The sequence below is a fragment of the Amblyomma americanum genome, chromosome 7 (genome assembly GCF_052857255.1).
Source record: "Amblyomma americanum isolate KBUSLIRL-KWMA chromosome 7, ASM5285725v1, whole genome shotgun sequence".
NCBI classification, from domain to species: domain Eukaryota; kingdom Metazoa; phylum Arthropoda; class Arachnida; order Ixodida; family Ixodidae; genus Amblyomma; species Amblyomma americanum.
In genome coordinates this window covers 140,013,450-140,033,298 of record NC_135503.1, presented here as the reverse complement: position 1 = coordinate 140,033,298, position 19,849 = coordinate 140,013,450, and the positions used below count along the sequence as shown (strand labels likewise).

Sequence of the window (19,849 nt, the reverse complement as noted above, 5' to 3'; positions counted from 1 at the left end):
ATTAATGCGAAAGCATTATATGGTTATGTTGCCTCACCAAAAAGTATCCGCAAATTTTGTCCGCACGATTATGTCGTTCTGTGGAGATAAATGTGCAAACGTTTGATTGCGTTAGGTACCACATGAGTAGATCTTGAAATGTGAAATGTTTGGCTGATGAACTATAATTAGCTGAGTAACTAAAATAAAAATTGAATTAATGAAAATAAATGCTGTGTTTGAAGTAGATTTTGTGTGACTGATTCGATGAAAAACGATGTAAATGTGTTAGAAGGCTTATTTAGAATAAAAAATAAAAAGTACAAAATAAAAGAAACAGAATAAAATAAATAAAGGTAAGGTATTACAAAATTTCAAACAGTAAAAACTAAATACAAAAATAGAGGGAGAAAAAGAGGAAACGGAAAGTCATTCACATTTCCGCAATGTTAAAAGAACAAAAAATTTAAAAAAATAAAATAAAAAAATAACAAAAATTCAGGGAGAAAGACAGGAAAGGGGAAGGCTTTCTCATTTCCGCTCTCAAGCAGACTGAAGTGCCATCCTATAATTTTTGGTCCCTACCTTGCACTTTCAAAGTACACCTGATGATGATCTGTTCGCCCATTGGTTTGTCACTGCATAGATTCTATGCCAGTCTGTCAATTGGTGCCAAAGCTTGGTTTTAACTACTCTCCATATGTTTACGGATGTCAGGAGTGCGGTCATTTATGCATCATGCGGCATGCATCAGCTTTAATCTCGGAATGCACAGAAGAGCTAGATGAGGACTCTTTGTTAGGCGCCAAGCCTTCATGTTTATTGGCATACAGCTGAAAGCCTTGTCCAGCTGTGCAAAAACAGATGAAAGGGTATGATGTTGGCTCATTCACTACGCGTAACAGATGTTCGCTGGTGCTCAGGTGCCAAACATGGGATTGGAATCAGAGACTACTTCTTTACCTTGTGGAGGTCGCCCAGGAAGGCGACCGGGGCCACATTTATTGAGGGCTACCGGAAAGTAGATAGCTGTGGAGCGGCGGTGGAAGCGTCTGGCCCTGGCCAAGGTCCGGAGTGTTCTCTCCAGCGCGTGCTGGAGACACTTTGTCCTTTTCGGCATCACACGCACTGCCAGCCGTGCAGGTTGCTATAGGGATCCCCCCCGTAGACGGTCAGTTGGTACATGGAGGAGCAAGTATGTGCATCACAAAGCGGTGGTAACAAAGTGCTGCTCAAGTCTTCAAAGAATCGTGCAGGCCGTCCGGGGTCCGAAGGCGCGGCTCAGGCAGGCGACTCTGGCTGTGGCGCTCGGCCTAGCTTTCGGAAGGCGTCGAGGGACGCGTAGCGGCAGTTGAGGGCAGCTAGGCAGCGCTGCGGGCCATGAGATTCTCGTAACTGCTGTCGGGCGGAGCGGCCTGGTGCCCAGGCAGGCGGCTACGGGGGGGTGCAGTGAGGTGCGAGCCAGGGGAATGGCTGAGGTGGACTGTATGTGGCTCCTTGGACATGCGCACAGCCAGCTGTGATTGGCTTGAACGAAGCGGGCGGCCGCACGAGTGGTGCCTTTGCCACTGGTGCCGAGCTGTTCATGGAGGAGGACGCCGGCGGTATAGCGGCAATCGGAGACAGCCACGGCACCGGTGCAGCAACCGGGGGCACGTACGCAGGCCTGGTCAGCTGAGGCAACTTGCTAGACGGTGGCTCTTATGAAGCTGCAGTGTTTGTGTAACCGGAATCTGCTGAGGACGAGAGGTTGAGCATGGTGGGCTCCCGTCGAACTTGCATTTGTTGGCGGCCGAGCCAGTGGTGTCAGGCGTCTTTGAAGATTCCAACACCGCTGGGGAGCAAAAAGAACCCACTTCAGAAGCCTGGTTTGGCTGGAGGACGGGCGCTGGCACCGCTTCAGGGGCTTTGTCAGGCAAAGTAGGGCGGGTGACTATTGCAATGCTTGGCATTGCTCTCACCGGTTTGGCCTCATCCTGCTTCGTGCGACTTTTACTGCGTTTTGGACCTTTGGAGGAGCTCGGGGTGTGGTGAGCAGGGTTGGGTTTTGCCGAGAGCTCTTCAGCATCAGCTTGCCGCACATCGACATCGCTGCAGAGGCCTGTTGAGCTATTGTCTGCTGTGACGAGGCAGACGAGGATGCCGAAAATCACGAAACGCATGCTGCTGCAGAGCGCGCCATGTCGACAGGAGGCGGTGACGACAATGTCAGTGAAGGGCGCTGTGTTGAGCTGGTGTTTGTGCCTACCTCGTATGTCTTGAACAGGGACGGCCGGGCCAGAGATGCTGGGTAGGAGTGGCGGGGAGGGGGCCAGGGGCTGGCGAGGCGGGCAGCGTTCTGACGAAGGCTGCATAGGTGAAAGCGAGGCTTGTGCTGGGCCAGCTGCTTGCGGTGGTGAAAGCGGGTCTGCAGCGTCGTAGAGCAGCAGCGGGCAGTAGGAGACGCTGAAGTCCGCCAGAATAGCAGCGCGCAGCTCTTCGTACGGCCGGCTGCCCAAGGCAGGGCAGGCGAGTCGGCACAGCAGGTCGGCCGGTAGGATATCATAGAGGGCAGCTAGTTTGAACGGCAGGGTGGTGGTGCCGTTCAGGTACAACGCAGCCTCGAACTGAGCGAACCACCCGCCGACGCCTTGAGGCCGGTACGCCGGAAGCGGTTGGTCGAAGACTGGGTCCTGCCAGCCCGCCATCCGGGAATGCAGCTGAGCGAGAAGGTGTGGCTCGACGGGTCACCACATTGTGGAGGCCGCCTAGGAAGGCGACCCCGGCCACATTTATTGAGGGCTGTCAGAGAGTAGATAGCTGTGGAGCAGTGGCGGCAGCGTCCGGCCCTGGCCAAGGTCCAAAGCATTCTCTCCAGCGCGTGTTGGGGACACTTCGTCCTTTTCGGCATAACGCGCACTGCCAGCCGCACGGTTCGCTACAACCTCAATCAAAGTGGGTCCAGAGGTGATGTTCTATGTGTCCTGCTTCAGCTATCAGATGCTTCTTGTTTGCAAAGTAGATGTTGAACTGAAATGAAAAAAGTGGATGAAGTGTTAAGTGAAGTTTGTGATTAAAAAAATTTCTTGCCAATACAGAGATCCTTTATTTCCGTGGTGGAGCTGCAGAGCACCACCACGGAAGAGCACCACAAGTGCTCTGCAGTGGTGCTGCAGAGGTGGCATCAGCCCTTAATGTCACTTAGCATTGTTGTATGTGGGCTCAAAGTCACTCCCGACGGGACCACGGGCCAAGGAACGACGCTTGCTCCGAACACCGCCACCACCACCAGGACAGGACTGCCGATGAGTTAAAGGAGTTGGATAATGGGAGGAAGAAGACTTGGGGGTTTATTTACATTATTGACATAGAGGTCAAAAGGAACTTCTCTCCAAAGAGAGGATCTTAAAAGAAGGCTTAACGAGCCTTAAAAGGGAGCATGATCCCTAAATGGAGCACACAATAGGAGCATCCAAATGGAGCACGATGGAGCATTACATGGGAGCACAGAAGAGGAGCACCATTTTCACTGCACTCGCTGTCCAGTTTTATACACTTCTTGTTCCCCAGATTCCCCAGGTTGAGGACGTTTCCGCCAGGGCAGGAGTGGCCTATCTTGTATTATCATGCACAAACACGCACCAACGTAAATAGACACACGCCCTCATTACGTGTCGAGCCAGGGAGAGAGGAGGATGCCCTTGTGTCCATGTCGACAGCGGAGGGGAATGATCTCGTAGCCAACCGAAAGATTCCACGCACTGCCGACACCTGTTCTTTGGCTGTCAGTCGACGCCCCAGACAAGAACGCATGGTTGGGTCTAGTAGCCAAAGAAGTTGCTTCGTCATTTGCCATTCCCGCAAAGATTAGTGGACGACGACCGCCAGCTCGCTGCCGTATACCGGGAATGAGGCCACATTGGTCCCCTCAGCTTAGTCACGGCCATTGGGGATTAGCTGCCGCTTGATCCCTGTGGCGGCCTCTCCGCTTTGCCAAGAGTCTATCTAGTGTAGCCGCACTCGGTGCTCTCAGGTGCTTGGCACTCGCTGCAGCGGCATTCCGCGGGCCCTCGCTCCCCTTGCTTGGTTCCCGGAATCCACCTGGGCGACGCTCTTGGTACTCGGGTCTCAAACGTGGGACGAATTCTTATCGCGTGACTCACAACCATACCGAAGAAGCTTAGTGCTGGTTTCCAGCAGGTGAGCCTTGCTGACCACGCTACCAACACAGACGGGCGTGCGCCCGAATGTAACAGCATACATGCACAATGCCTCGAGGTGTCAGGTGCAGTGGGTGATTTTACAAACCACCATGCAGCGTTGCTCAAGATGTCACCACACCGTGTTTCTTTATCAGTAAGCTTCAGCATAGCGTGACTATTTCTTTTTTTTTTCATTTTACCAAAAACACACTCTGCCTGTGGCTTGGACTGTGGAAGTTTGTTAGTACTTCAAGATACTAAGTTGCGGAGCTACTTTGGAATTGTGTTAAAGCGTTCAGACACACAAACAGGTTGTTGCTTTTACTTCAAGTTCAGTTGGAGCTTCCATGCAACTGACACTCTCCGAGGCATCGCCAACAGCACAATTTGCAGTTTCTTGGAGCATTCACGGTCTAGAGCACCCACATTGTAAGGACAGGACACCAAAAGCATACATATTTGCATGAAAATAAGTCTTGAAGATAAAATAAGAAGTGAGAATTGAAAAATATTTCAATTTCCAGAAGTAAATTTCGGAATTTCTTTAACTTTATTTGTGTGGGTGGCGCAGCAAGTGAGAATTTTGTGATGAGAAAACGAGGGAGAAAAGAAACAATTTCCATCACCCAGTTTGGCACTCTAGCCATGTTTGTAATCCCCTTTCTCAGCATTTCATGGATGTGCTGAGTTTAGAGTGGCAGCGAAATGTATTGGAGTCGCTTTGTCAGTGGTGTGAGTAAGCTGTCCCGAGAGGTGTGCACGCATCCACCAGTACTTAACTGCTGGCAATAACTGGAGGAGAGAATAGGAGGTCCAGTCTTTCGAGAGAGCCTCTATTTCAAGGGCTGTGTTATCGGTGCATGACTTGTGTGGCTTTTAAATGCAAGCTATGTGTCCCCCTTCAGTGGACTAGTCTGCACATAGTCCTGGGCTCTTATTCTCGAAGTTTTCACTAAGTAGACTTCTCCACTCAGTCAGCAGAGATTGCTTGGAACTGCAAAGGTGATGGTTGCGTGACAACAGCTTACCTCTCTTTTCGGTTAAGTCATCACAGCTAAAAGTGCACCTGCCTTTTAATTTTAGTGCAAGAGGAAATATTACAAATTTTGTGCTGTATCTACTCACAATTTATATACAGTTGAATCCCGCTACAACGAAATCGACGGGACGCGCGAGAAATTTCGCTGTCGAGAAATTAAACAAAAATGCCAGGCAATAACTTCAGCAAACCATGGTTTTATTGCCAGAAATCTGTGAGCTTAGCCTGCTTGTGTTTCACTGCCAGCAGCGGCGTCACGCGACTCTCGCACTCTGTTAACAGCGACATCGCAGCGTCGTCATCGTGTGTGCCAACGGATTTTCTAATAACATCGAAGGCATCCAGTACCTGCGATGAGGCTGCCGGGGCAGGTAAATCTTTAGCGGAGTCATCTTCATGATCGGACGGCTCTTCCGGCTCGCGAACACTTTTGATGATGTCTTCATCGCTTCGTTCCTCGTGGACAATCACGTCAGTATCGAGGAAATCGTCCAAGGCTATGTCAGCAGGGACGTTTCCAGCTTCCTGGAGTGATTTCCAAGTAACGTCAATCCCCGGAGTCGATGACGATGGTACACTTTCCGTGGCTGCCGTTGTGCTGGTCGCCGTCCTGTCGACAAACCCGGTGTGCTTGAAGCAGTTGCGGATCACGCTGCACCGTGTTGCTCTCCATGCCGCAGCCATCATTTCTAAAGCCATGAAAAGATCGACTTTCGTCTCCCTACCAGTGTCGGTGTTCAGGAGAAGCCGCTGGATCAACCTCTCCCGGTAGGAAGACTTCGTGCTTCGGATGATGCCTTGGTCCAGGGGTTGAATGACTGAGGTACAGTTCGGCGTAACTGTTCATTATGTCAGTCATGTTGTCCGCCGCCCATGCTGATGCGCCGTCAACGTCCACAGATGCCGATTCTCCGCACAAAACCTTGCCGACGATGTTATGCCTTTCTTTAAAGAGATTCAGCCATCCTATGCTTGCCTTAAATTCGTTCAGCCTTAGCAAACAAGCATAATTTAGGGCCTTCTGCTGTACAATTTTACTGCTTAGGGGCATGTTTGTTGCTCGCGTATCGACGAACCAAGCATAGACAGCCTTGTCGAGCTCTTGGTTGCGTTGGTTGCGTCACTTTTTTGTGCTGCGCTGAAGTGTTCGATGAAAGTGCCTTCCTAATGCTATCCGTATTCTTCAAAATCGCCGATAGCGAACTCTGTGCGATGCCAAAATTTGTGGCAATAAATTGCCTTCTTTCCGCTTCGGCGATAATTCTATCTTTTTCTTCTAGCGAAATAAACTTTCGCTTCTTTGTTGCCGGCGACATGGCAGAGGCAGTCAACGAGATCAGACTGCAGCGAGAGATCGATGATCAACACACACCGACACACGAGAAAATGGTTGCAAGGGCTGCGGAGAAGGCGGGGAGGGGAGGCTGGCGACTGGATTTGGATTTGTCTTTGGCCCTCGTACGGCCGGCGGCCTTCGCACGGCGCCAACAAGTCCCCTCGCTGTTTCCCTATGAGGAATAAACGACTCCCAACCAAATTTTTTTAATAAAGAATACATGAAAATGTAATAAACATACATTCCGTGCATTCTTTAGCTGCTCCAAGCCACTGCTTTAGCAGGGAATAATCTCGTACAGCACCCAACTTTTGAAGAAAGGCGGGCTAGCGAAAAATTCGTAGAAGCGAATGCGTGCTCACAAAGTAATTCATTTTCGAGAGAATTTTAATACATTAACTCCTATGGGGATTTCGCGGGGAATGAAAAATACTTCGTTGTGGCGAAAATTTCGTTGAAGCGGCATTTGTTGGGCCGGGATTCAACTGTGAAGCATTCGAGAGCAGAAATACCCTGATGTGTTTGATTTGAAGGCAGTTTTTAGCCTCCATGCAGCTACCTATACTCCTTTTCATACACAGCGGTCAGTACTTCCAAAGCTAGCATGCCTGTTTGCCCAGGCTAAGTCCACACCAAATAGTAGTTTGCCATGCATCCAAAGTGAACAAAGGCATATTTCGTTGCAACAGGTCTCAAGTACTTTGGTTGGCAACTCTCTGCACTTTGCTTTACCTCTTGCCACATTTTCGTGCTGCGACTCATTGAGACTTTGAGATGAAGAATGACGTGGCAGTAACGTACGTGGCTGGTAGGGCGAATTGCACTGACTCCATCTGTAAAGTAGTCCGATAATTCGGAAAGGCACATGAAGGACTGCTGTATAAAGATGTGACGTGCTTGACAGGTGATCGTCCAGATATTTGTCCACAGGCCTGAATTACATATTATATTGTCTCCTGCGCCCCTCTCATGTGCGCACAAAGGGAGGTGATAAGGATAGGCTGATAAGGAGTCTGGCCGTGTGGTTTAGTTTTTGGAGCTTCATTGCCAGCCCATGGCAACAGTGGCTATCTGCTTTGCATTTCATTGAACCAGCCAAGCCGCACGCTGTTTGGCACAATGATTGCCACGTTGATGATTTTTGTTTTTTTGTCCATTGGAATCTTGCCACTCTGGTGCTGACGTGCACTTCCCTCGCTTTTGTTTGTATGGTATTTCAGTTCTTTAAGGGCGCCTAAACTCCGCACTCGTCATGTGCTGTTTTATGTTTTGTGCGGTGAAGCTTCCTCTCATGTGACACCGAAGACCCTCCAGTGCTACTCTTCCGAACACTGAAGGAAGCCACGGCGGCCCGTACCATTGTGGAACAGTTCTGCTTCCAACATTCGTTGGAACTGCAAAAAATTGCTTTTGCAGTGCAATTTTCGTTTTACAAAGAGATAACAATTGCCCAGGTTCCCACCAAATAAATTTTGCTTCACGTGAATTGTTTTTGGCAGTTTTTGGGGCCATTCGATAATTCGACATTTGGATAATGTAGTCCAAATTAAAGAGGTTTATTGTAATGTGGTTTTGCGGGTGCATAACTTCTGCAACCTTTGCAGCATTGACTGCTGTGTATGAAACGGAGATCCATGGAAAGTGAGAGTAGCGCAAAACGGGACAAAGGGACAGAGAAAGACAGACACAACACAGGCGCTAACTTCCGACTGAAAGAAACCAGGGCGGCCAAGACGAACGTAATCCGTGAGGGGAAACAGGCGCATGCGCCCAGAAAGATAATGAAAAACAAGTGAATGAGGATCTACGGATGTGCACGATTCAGCGTTTCTTTAAGAAGGCCAGCTCTCTTTTGGACAGGGAGATAGACGGCTTGCTTACACATTTATCGTCCAAGGCAGCGATACGAGCTGCTTCAATAATCTCTCGCGTTAACTGATCCCGGTGTCTGGCAACGATCGAGCACTTGTCCAGAAATGGCACACAACCACACTCCTTGCAGTGTAAAGCCAGATTACTGCCAGTAAAAGTTCTCAAGTTATTTTTGTGTTCGCGAAGTCTCTCATTCAAGCACCGACCTGACTGACCAACATACCGCTTACCGCAAGAGAGAGGGATGTCATAAACAATGCCTTCAGTACATTTCACGAATTTCTTTCTGTGGTTAATGGTGCACTGCAGCTTTTGGGGACGTTTATCAGCGGGCAAAGTTTTTTTGGAAAGCGCACTTAGTTTTTCAGGGGCAGAAAAAACGACACGAACATTAGCTTTTGTCCCAATTTTCTTGAGATTGTGGGACAGGCAATGAATGTAAGGAATAACGGCAATTTTGTCTTTTTTTCTTTCTGAAGGCACGGACGGCAGTTGACCTTCCTGGCGCTTCTTCTTTAGTATGCCTTCGGCGACAGAAACACAAATATCAGCTGGGTAGCCTGCTTGATGGAACCTTGCGAGTTGAGCGTGAAAGCTCTCGCTGATGAGGTGGGGGCATGACTTCTCCAGAGCATTCTTCAAGCATAAATTAATAATGCCCCTTTTAACGAGTTTAGAATGGGCAGATATATAGGGGAGTAGAGGTTTGTTTGCCCGAGGTGCATAGCTCCAACACAGGTGGTTGTCCAGGAATTTAAAACGGATATCAAGAAAGCGAATCTCGTTGTCGGTTGGCGAATCTCGTTGTCGGTTGGCAATGTTCGTGTCGTTTTTTCTGCCCCTGAAAAACTAAGTGCGCTTTCCAAAAAAACTTTGCCCGCTGATAAACGTCCCCAAAAGCTGCAGTGCACCATTAACCACAGAAAGAAATTCGTGAAATGTACTGAAGGCATTGTTTATGACATCCCTCTCTCTTGCGGTAAGCGGTATGTTGGTCAGTCAGGTCGGTGCTTGAATGAGAGACTTCGCGAACACAAAAATAACTTGAGAACTTTTACTGGCAGTAATCTGGCTTTACACTGCAAGGAGTGTGGTTGTGTGCCATTTCTGGACAAGTGCTCGATCGTTGCCAGACACCGGGATCAGTTAACGCGAGAGATTATTGAAGCAGCTCGTATCGCTGCCTTTGACGATAAATGTGTAAGCAAGCCGTCTATCTCCCTGTCCAAAAGAGAGCTGGCCTTCTTAAAGAAACGCTGAATCGTGCACATCCGTAGATCCTCATTCACTTGTTTTTCATTATCTTTCTGGGCGCATGCGCCTGTTTCCCCTCACGGATTACGTTCGTCTTGGCCGCCCTGGTTTCTTTCAGTCGGAAGTTAGCGCCTGTGTTGTGTCTGTCTTTCTCTGTCCCTTTGTCCCGTTTTGCGCTACTCTCACTTTCCATGGATCACCGTTACCGACTCGCCCAAGTTTCTACCCTTATGAAACGGAGTGTAGCATGTTCCTAGAGGGCAGCAAGGTTTGCTGTTTTTTGGAGCAAAGTCACTGTAAGCCTTGCCCATTTGGACATGCCTGATGTGGGGTTGTAAAAGGGGGGATAAATACGTTCTCCCCACTTAACTGCGGCTGACGCTTTTCAAAACCGCTCTGACCTCACTCCGTGATTGCATGTGCTACCGAGTGCACACCGACCACAGAGGGTCTTGTTCCAAAGGAAACAAAGGAATGACACTGTGGCTGACACAAACAGGCATTTATCGCTACGACAATAATAACGTCAGCTAGCAACAAAATATGCTAAGAAATCAAGGTCGTCCAGACTCACCAGCACGGTTACGAGTGAATTTTCGCCCACTCTAGTGCAGAGGAGAAACTCCACGGCCGGACGGAATGAGATGCGGCAGAATCTCCCCCACGAGGCCTCGCCCCGCTGGCGAACAGCCAAGCGCTGCGCTGGAACGTCAGCACCCGCCGAGTTCCCCAGCCGAAGAGAGAGTTATCTTCCCTGCCCGCGTACGCAGCTATCACGCTGTTTGTGATGCTCGTGTTGCTGTGGCACAGGCGCCCTCTTTTGTTATTTGCGGAAACTAGGGAGGGTGCATCGTGGGAAAGCAAACCAAAGGGGGCGACTCGGGTCAAATTCCCCACACTACTCGGGTCACTTCAAGAATATTGGCCCAGCATACCACAGCTCAAAACAGTGTTTTCATGAGCTTGCCAAAATTTGTGGTGAGACTTGTTTTAAACATCAACAAATAAAACATGTGTCTTGGACTAACGGCTTTCTTCTGTGGCTAAGCGCTTTATTTACTTCTGAGTACACCAGACATGTCCGATAAGGCGTGGGCTTTCATGTGAGATGTATGACTTCATTGAGTGATCAAAGTATTTTTGGAGATTGCTGCTGGTTGCTTCACTCATATCATTTTTGTGTCTTTTTCCGCAGGTGCAGAGAATGACTCCAAAGAAACAGCTTGGACGTTGCCCCGGAGTAAGCCCTCCGTGTGTTGTTTTAAACGGGATGGTGTTAAGGCTCCCATTTGTAGGAAATCTGGTGTTGGCATTGTGAGTGAAAAAGCAGATGGTCCGCCTGCCACCTAAATGCTAGGAGGGCTCCCAGGGATCTATGAATATTAAGTACAGAATGGTGAACTCTGTATATATGGGCATTAATTTAGCCCATTAAAGCCAGTGTTGCGCCATACTGTTTAGGCTGCTGCATGTGGTGAAACACATGCAGCAGGAAATTCCTTTTAAACTGCCTGAATTGGCGGTGTTTAGTCATTTAGGTTGGCAGATGGCTGTGCCATGATATGGGAAAGGCAGCTTAAACAGTGGAGACTAGCTGGAGTTAGTTGCTACTTGAGGCTGAGTCCACTCTAACTAACAAAAATAGGTAGCTGCTTTGGCTTGGACCATTTCGTTATTTTCGACCTGGGAATGCGTGAATGGGTGTACAGTCAATGAGTTTTATGATCAGTTTTTGCGATACAAAACTGCCTTGCTTCGGCAGCTGTGTAATGACAGTCTTGTCGAGTTTAAGCTCTGCCCCCTCATCACATCAAGGGGCAGAACCTTAACTGACCTCTACTGACTGCCCTGAGAAACTAATCACCTTGATTCAGTTGCTGGGTGACCACTTCTTGCCACTCACAAGATTGGCAGACAATTCTAGTGCAAGCATTTAGGTGGTCTTAAGGTGCCCTTCTGGTCACAGCATGTGTTCTACACTTGGCCCACTCTTACCCTTGCAGCTTTTATGGATTGGAGCAGCACACCCATCGGGGCGCTGCCTGGCTCCCCAGCCGACAAAGTGGACCTTACCCTCAACTTCAAAGCGCTGAGGCCAGTTGGTGCTCCCAGGACTCAGCAGGCTAGGTCAGTGCTGTGCTACCTTCCATGAGGCATGCTTTGGCTTTTTTTCGATTGAATGAGAATGGGGTTGTGTTAGCGTGCTCAGTCGAAGTGGATGATGGCAGAGCTACCACTGTCTCCTTTATCTGGTGCTACTCCGCAGAAGTGATTGTGCCATGACCTCTGTACTGTTAAATGTCTTGTTTATGTCTTGTTCTTGGTTGCCTGCCTTGTTTTTGGTTGCTTCCTGTGCAAACGGCTGTTGACACTGCTTTATCTTTGATTCTTCTACTTATACAGCATGCCCTGCTAAAAGGTGCTGCAGTTTAAGTCTCTCATAAATGTAGTTTATGCTTGTAATGCAGATAATTGAGTATAATGGCAGTTGCTGACAAATGCTTCATCAGCTGTCACAAATTGCTTGCTGAGCAATGTGCTGTCTTGGTGCATTTCCTTGGGATAAACGTTGGCACCTATATAGCAGAAAGTTATTCAGTTGAAAAACTAACTTAGCAAATTAGTCACACACTAGGTGTTACCACGACTTGGCTTTCACTCTGTGTTAAAAGGGTTTGGGCCTCATCCTCAGTGTTGACAGGAACTGGCACTTGTACAGGGTCACTCAATATGAAAGGAAACACGAGCGCACGTGGCTTCCGCACTTCGTGAAGCGCTGCCACCGAAAGCCGGCGAGAATGGGTGGCTCTAGGCTCATGCACGGAAAGAGCAGCCGGCCACGCACTTACTACACAAGCACCTTTGCTGCCGATTCTCGCTGGCTCTCGACGGTAGTGCTTCGCGAAGCGCAGAGGCCACGTGCTCCCGTGTTCCCTTTCATATTGAGCGACCTTGTACATGTTGCACTCCACTTTTTATATGCCATGCTGTGCGATCGTTTGTTGTTTTTGTGGTCGTGTGGAATGCTTGCTTTGCACAAAAGAACAAATTTTGTTGTATTTTTTGTGCGTTCCAGCTGAAAAATGATTTGTGGGTGTTATCTGTCGAGAGGAAAACTATTCAGAAAAAAAAAAGGGAAATGATGTGCTATGTGCTCATTTACTCCTATGGTGTAATCATTGAATCAATGCTCGCATGTTCTATTTTGTGTAGCTGCTACCTGTACATGGCAATTCACTTATGAACCCATTGATGTCCCTGTGCCAGGACTGTGCCAGGATTCCACGAAAGGCCTGATTGTTCAAACTGACTTCTCGGTTGTGGATGCAAACATTATGAAAACGTACCATGGTCTCAAACCTTTCGGTGTCCATGACAGCATGTCTCTGAAGGTTGCACAGGCAGACAGTGTTCTCTGACCGCTGGTCAGCACATGGGGCTTGTATACAGCTGCATGTGCATTCTGTACTGCATGAGCTAGCATGAGGGCCAGATTGTGGGTCGCCACAGTGGGCTCCTTCTTGAGTGCTTATAGCAAGCACTTCCCTAAAACCTTTTCCACTGCGATGGAGGGTGGGCCATCGTTTTTTCTCCACCTCTCCTTTTTTCCTTTTCATTGTTGTGGCCTGAAAGGGGGAGGGGACGTTGACAACAGGATACCTGCTGAATAGACAAGCTTTTACTTTACTGTTTTTGTATAGGTCTTCTTTTTCATTTTCTTTTGTCATTCCTCCGAGCAACATGCATAGTCTGTGCCCTCATACCTGCAGTGTGGTAGCGATGGACATTTTGTGGTTTGCAGGGCGATGCAGTAAAACTCCTTTAATAAAAATTGTCAGCATTAAAGAAAATGTCTGAATTATCCCGACGTTGAATTTTCAAGTAAACAACAGTAATGGTATATAAATAGCACCTTTAATCTATGTCTTTTTTTTGTAAAAACATGAATGCCGAAAACAACGCGGATCAAGCTGTTGGAGCCAGGCATAAAATGTTTTTGAAGTCGCCTAATGTCTGCTTTGCGCATTACTCAACAGGAAGGTGCCAGATGTTACATATACGACAAAAACCCTTTGAGGGTTTTTGCCGTATATGTACGGTGGTGGTTTTCCATTCCACTAGGTCTTTGCTGTACGGGAATGGTTTCAACCCTCCGTTTGAAATTTCACGCCATAATGACGATGCATGCTCACTGGGAGGTACTGTTCGCTGCATGATCGAAACTTGATTTTTATCTTTATTGGCACTCCCTTGCAGGGGCAATGGAAGTTGTTTTCCATCTTTATTGGTGCTGCTCTTAGCTTGCTTATCACTGAGGCTTACGGGGTATTCTCCCTCTCTTTGTTTGTTGAATTTCCTTCGAGTCTTTCAGATGCATGGCAAAGCGGCGATATAGACTAACGCTCTGCCCGTTCTCTTGACACCAGCAGCGATGACTCTTCGCTCTTCCATCTTCCATGTTTTATGTGTGCAGACTGCGATAAGGCACTGTGCGTAGACCCGCGTTTCAAGGAATACCACACACTGAAATACTATTGAACATTTTGTAGTTCTGAGTGATGCTGACGCCAAAATACTGCTCCTGATTTTTTTTACTATTTCTTCCCAACTTTACACATTTTTTACGATCAAAATCCTCAATGAAGTAATTTGACCATCTGGGGAAGCTTTTCTTTTTAAATTCAACCCTCAAAACATTAAAGCATACAGTTAAAACTCGATTTAACGAAGTTGAGGGGAGCCGTGAATTATTTCGTTAAATTGAGAACTTCGTTAAATTGAATGAGGCATTTCTTGGGCACATAATTCAGTACATTCGATTACAGTAAAACCTCGTTAAAACGTACCCGCTTAAACAGTACTTTCGTTTTAAAAGTAGTAAAGTCAAGTCCCTGACTGAGCACCCATTGAACATAATGCATTTTGCATCCGCATAAACCGTACTAGCTTATCGCGGTCGTATCGGTTAGCACGTACCATTTTCACTTTTCGTCGCACTCGCGCGTGACGAATTCACGCCGGTAGCACCGACCCAAAGGACGGTTCGGCTAGCGGCGCAACAATCTTCCCTAAATACCGCCGATGGGACGGCAAGCCACACAGCTAATGACAAATTGGCGCCAAGTTGGTAATCATACAACTAGCGCAATCTTTGGGGGTCCGTATGGTCATCGTCATGACCCCCCGCGCTACTTTCGAGTGGGTAGCGCCAACACCACGACCGACGCCGCTAGCGCGTATGAAAAGAAACAACAAAAATTCTTACTCGACAAGAAAGGCCCGAGGGGACTACAAATTTATTTTCCGCCAAAGAAGTCGGTGATCTTTGCCTGCGTGCGCTTTGTGAGCAACGGCCGCACCGATTTCTCGTAGGTCTGAAGTGCGTCCAGCGCGTCTTCCGTCCCCTCGTGTGCGCCGGCAAAATGTCGCAGCAGATCGAGAACATCCATCACCTGACCTGGTGTCGGCACGGGAGCTTCGGCACCTGCAGGGTCGTCGGCAGCGTCTTCAGCCGTCACTCCCTCCACGCTTCCTACAAGCCGCAACATATCGGCATCAGTCAAAACTTCCGTTGTGACTGCGTTTGCGTCGGCGTTCACGTAGTCTGAGAAACTTATGCCTGTGGGCACTTCATCCACTGAGCGAAGGTGTTCCCAGGCATCTTCATCCTCGTGCACGGCGCTCGCGCAGTCCGGACCAGCTTTGGCAGTTTCCGCGTTCACGATAGCAAGGCTAGACTGATGGAGGCCTAACAAGTTGAGCTTGACAAAGACGTGTGTTCAAAGGCACGGGGAAATCCGCACAAGAGCGAACACAGAGCACAACACACAAACACACACAAAAAAAACACTCGAACTGCAACAGCGCCATCTATGAAATGTGGCACGAAACTTTTTTACTGCTGGCGCCATCTCGTGAGCTCGACTCAAAATTAAAACTCGTTTTGCGCCGCGCAGTTTGAAAAAAGCGACGGGATGAAGATGCTCCGCGCTGTTACCGCTGACTCGCAATCAATAAATTTTGGGGTGCTGTCTACAAAATAGACCAAAAATTAACACTTTTTCACCTTTATTTCTCGAAAAAAGGTTCGTTAAATCGGGACAGATCACGGAATCGGTTTCGTTAATTCGGGTTAGTCAAAGCATTGAACCCTATGGGCGTCTGAGGGGGAATTAGGATACCTTCGTTAAATCGAGATTTTCGTTAAATCGGGTTTCGTTAAATCGAGTTTTGACTGTATTTGTTTTTTAGCGCCTTGTCGATAACAAGGAGAGGAAAATATTCCTGTGAGGTCAACTGTGTTGTCTGGCAGTGCCTTAAATACAGTCGACGACCGATTTTTCGGACCCTCTAGGGACCGCGAAAACGATAGAAAAATCAGGCAGTCTGGAAAATCAAATTTCACCGAAAAGATCACAAACTCATTGCCATTATGCTCGAGGAAGAGGTCAGTTGTGTTGCACATATTTTAAAGCTCCTAATGATTAAATTTCGGCACGTGACACGTGCACAGATGACAGGCGGTGACCCTTTCATGAGCTCGGCCTGGCTGTGCTGTCGTCGGCATGTCGCCGATGAACGCACAGGTTGGGACAAAGTCTAAACAGGAAAACGAACACGCCGCTGTGGGAACTGCATTGCGCCCGCAGTACGATGGGCCCAGAGCGAGAGCGCGAAAATGGCGAAACAAAAGAACCGAGAAACGGCAGAAGCAAGCGCTCTGTCGGTGCTGGCCTCTGTCATTAGGCCTAGCGACTAGAGCCAAAATCGGCATTGTATTCGGCGATATGCACTCTGTGGTGGCTTGCGTATAATGAAGGGCGTCTTGCCTGTCATTGAAACGCCAGTTATTTAGGGTTTTATGATAGAAAAGTCAGGGTTGCAGTGCGTTTTGCCGCAGGTACGCTGACCTCGCTTTAAAATGCACCACCATTTCCTCCCGCGCTTGCCGTCTCCGTGAAGCTGTATGCCTTCCACGCGCTTCACTGCTACCTCTTTCCGTACTCGAAACGAAAGACTCAGCATAGATGAGTTCCGCGAATTCTGACTGCTTTTCAAGTTCGTGCGGCGGGAGACGTTCAAGAACCGTACGAGTTCAAAACCACGCGGGCGCAGTGTGCCGACTTGCACAGAATTTCAGCGTCGGAAGTTAGGAGACCCCCTTTAAGCTTGAATTTCGTTTTGTTCGATCAAGTTTTCGATCTCTTCTGCAGTTTCAATTAATGAGGTCCCACTGTACGCATTGTATGGCGGCTTGGGTACTGGCAGTGAGCGCAAACGAGGTCCAAAAAAATCGATCTGTCAGTTGCAGTGCATCCGAAATGTCAGGCTCTCTTATACACTGGCTCTATGGGCTATGTCGCGGTGCCACGAAAAAGTTCGAATAATCAAGCATATCCGAAAAATCAGGCGTCCGAATTTTCGGTTGTCGACTATAATAGTGCCACCTCATCTGCATTGTATGTCATTCAGGTCAAAACTAGTTGCATGTTACAGAGGTTGAGCGTTCGGCTAATACTTTCCAACTCTTCATCAACCGCAGCTTTCTCTTTGTGCATGGTCTTAAAATTAAACCATGCCGTATCTTAATTTAAATTGTGCAGGCTATTCCTCCGACACGTTAAGTGAAACCGACATTCACTTTGGCGGCATAGCATTTTGCTTGTATGCAAATTAGTGGCCTACTTAAGGAGCTTAGCGTCACATGCAGTGGCTGTCCATCGAAGCAGAGCTTTCTCCTAATGTGGATGAATTGCTGCTTGTGATTGGTCTCGCTTGGCATGGAAGTTTTGGTTTTCAAATGCCACTCATGTATGTGCTTCTTTCTTCTCAAGACGTCAACGGCATGCTTTTATTTTATTTCATATTGTAATGCTGCATAGTTCTTTATCGGGAAGCACTATTCTTCAGTGTTTTCACTTCTGTGGCTAAGTCAGCGATGAGAGCAGCAGTGCATGCTCCAAAAATTCATTTAATTTGTATACCAGCGCTGTTTTTGGCACATCTGTAGTCCAGATTATTGAGTAAATGTGCAGTTTTGCTGTAATCACTGACTGCTGCCACAGACTGGTATGTGTCTCTTTCAAGACTGAGTGAGGATGCCAGGTTAAAGAGGTTTTATTGCAAGAATCTGATTGGAGGTAATACCCTGGACCCCTTTGGGTCATTTTCTTGTTAACCATTGAGCGCATTGAGACTGAATGAATTGGGCAGGCAGGGGAGGGTGTCCGTGGCTTCTATAAGAGAAGACATGGGGCGGAGGTTGCAGTTTCTTTCCATTCAGCTGGGCATTCAGTTCTGAAGGTGGTGGAAGGGCATATTCAATAAAACGGAGAGTTGAGCTAGTTAGTACATACTCCTGGGAATGACAGCGCAGAGACAGGGACAAAGAAAGCAGCGCCGGTCCTGTTGTCTTCTTTGTCTCTGTCTCTGCACTGTTATTCCCAGCAGAACGGTATATTCTGTTCCAGCTGCAATTTCATCGCATGGTCTAGTCTATCAGTACCTATAAAGGTGTGACATCCCCTTGTATTCTTGCCTCAAAACTATCCAGGTCAGGCTCAGTGCAAGAAGGCATGGAGGCTCCGGAGGGTGACCTGGATGCTGAGGATGTGGAGCAGCTGCCTCCTCCGGACCAGATGGACTACATCAGCCAGAATGTGCACATGTTTATCATGTAGTCATTTTTGTACGCTACACAACTCCTCGTGGTTGTGAGGCAGACATTTCGCACCAGTAAATAAAGTCTTATATCTAAGGTTTCAAACGAGATTTGCAGTGCATATGTGTGTGCTCTCTCTGTCAATCTCAAAGGGCTTTGTTGTTCACTCAAAAGCAGCTGTTAAAGGGGCGACAAGGATTTTAAAATCTTTTTTATTTTCATCATATCTTGCGGAAACTTAGCATGCAGGTATATGATAGAATGCTGATTTCAACTATCTCACCTTGATGGAAATACCGCATATACTCGTGTAAAGGTTGCACCTCCAACTTGGCAGCCAGTAAATCGAGAAAAAAAAAAAGTCAGCCAAACGAACTGCTTCACGTGTGCATAATTTCACCATGTGGTGCATTATGCTGGGTGCTGACAGACTATAAACTCTGTACGACCAGGCACGCATAGTCCCGCATGCTGGACTCCGCCATGAGCCGTGAACATGCGGTGCCGCAGAGCTGCTGACTTGGTTTTGTGCGCTCAGCATTTGCACAAGACAGGACAAAATGTTATGCTGCACAAAAAAAAAAAATAGAATGGGGTGCATCCACATTAACGGCATGTTTCATGGCAGCAACACGCCACCAGGCCTAGCATGCTTCGCATTGAAGCAGCACCGAAAGTGCTTTCACTCTAGTCACAGTTTTCTATAAAAGGTCTAACCTTGTCGCCAGCTCACTATCATCTCACAATAACCTCACATTAAAATGAACGTGTGTGATTGATTTTCACAAACGCCTTCCACAGTGAAATGTGCAGAAAAGCAGGCCAGACGAACTCCGTTCGTGCGTCACAAACATGGCGTGCCATTCCAAACCATCAGTCAGTCGAGTGCCAGATCTTCAAGGGTCTTGATCTTAATTCAGAATCATGGGACACCTGCCAATACACTGATCTAGCAACCTGTTTTAACGCGGTGGCGTTAAGGAGCTCGTGTCGCAGGAAAGCCGGTGTCGTCGGCATCGGCCGTGAGCGGAAAATACCTCCTCCCTGCGTGAGCGAAAAATCCCTCCTTTTCTCATTGTACGCCACTGCCCCAACAGATGGTGCACGACGGCAGCGCCTCCCGCTCGTATTGTTCGGGTGCAGTGGGGCCGTGCGGGCACACAGGAATCATGCGGTGAGCGGCGAACAACGCAGCGCACATCCAAAGCACGTTCACCACGTAGCTTGCGGCTTGCTGCCTGTTCGTTCGGCGCGGAAGCTATGCTGGCGTTCGTGGCATCGGGTTTGTCGAGAAGGATGTGCTGACGAACTACGAATGCAACTTGAGTATCGCGCATTTCGGCTAGGCGCCTGGCAGCGCTTCTATGTGGTTTGCTGCTTCGTGCGTCCATTTCACCGTACGTAGCAGAGCGATTTGTCTAACAAGCAAGGCGTCTCGCCGAGCGGGCGATGACGTTTCGCAGCCTCCCTGGCAGTGCTGCAACACACTGTCGCGTTCCACTCGGTATCAGTGCTCACCCTTGTTG

At 48.2% G+C, this 19,849-nt stretch overlaps 2 protein-coding genes across 2 annotated transcripts in view; one reads left to right on the top strand and one right to left on the bottom strand.

Annotated features, from left to right (window-relative positions):
* Nucleotides 1-18,431, top strand: part of LOC144096620 (uncharacterized) — a 72,984-nt gene extending 54,553 nt beyond the window's left edge. The window contains exons 11-13 of the mRNA XM_077629437.1: nt 10,857-10,901; nt 11,665-11,788; nt 18,216-18,431. Of these exons, the coding sequence (XP_077485563.1) occupies nt 10,857-10,901; nt 11,665-11,788; nt 18,216-18,342 (296 nt within the window). The 3' untranslated portion in view covers nt 18,343-18,431. The remainder of the gene's footprint in view (nt 1-10,856; nt 10,902-11,664; nt 11,789-18,215) is intronic.
* On the bottom strand, nt 324-10,482 carry LOC144096622 (uncharacterized). Its single transcript, XM_077629439.1, has 2 exons — nt 10,236-10,482; nt 324-2,988 (listed from the first exon to the last, which is right to left on the bottom strand). The coding sequence occupies exon 2, from the start codon at nt 2,664-2,666 to the stop codon at nt 1,650-1,652; it is 1,017 nt and encodes a 338-aa protein (XP_077485565.1). The 5' UTR covers nt 2,667-2,988; nt 10,236-10,482; the 3' UTR covers nt 324-1,649.
* Nucleotides 18,432-19,849: the final 1,418 nt, after the last annotated feature.

What these genes read in the sequence shown, in the direction of transcription:
- LOC144096622 (XM_077629439.1), bottom strand. Translation starts at nt 2,666, where the DNA reads ATGGCGGGCTGGCAGGACCCAGTCTTCGACCAACCGCTTCCGGCGTAC.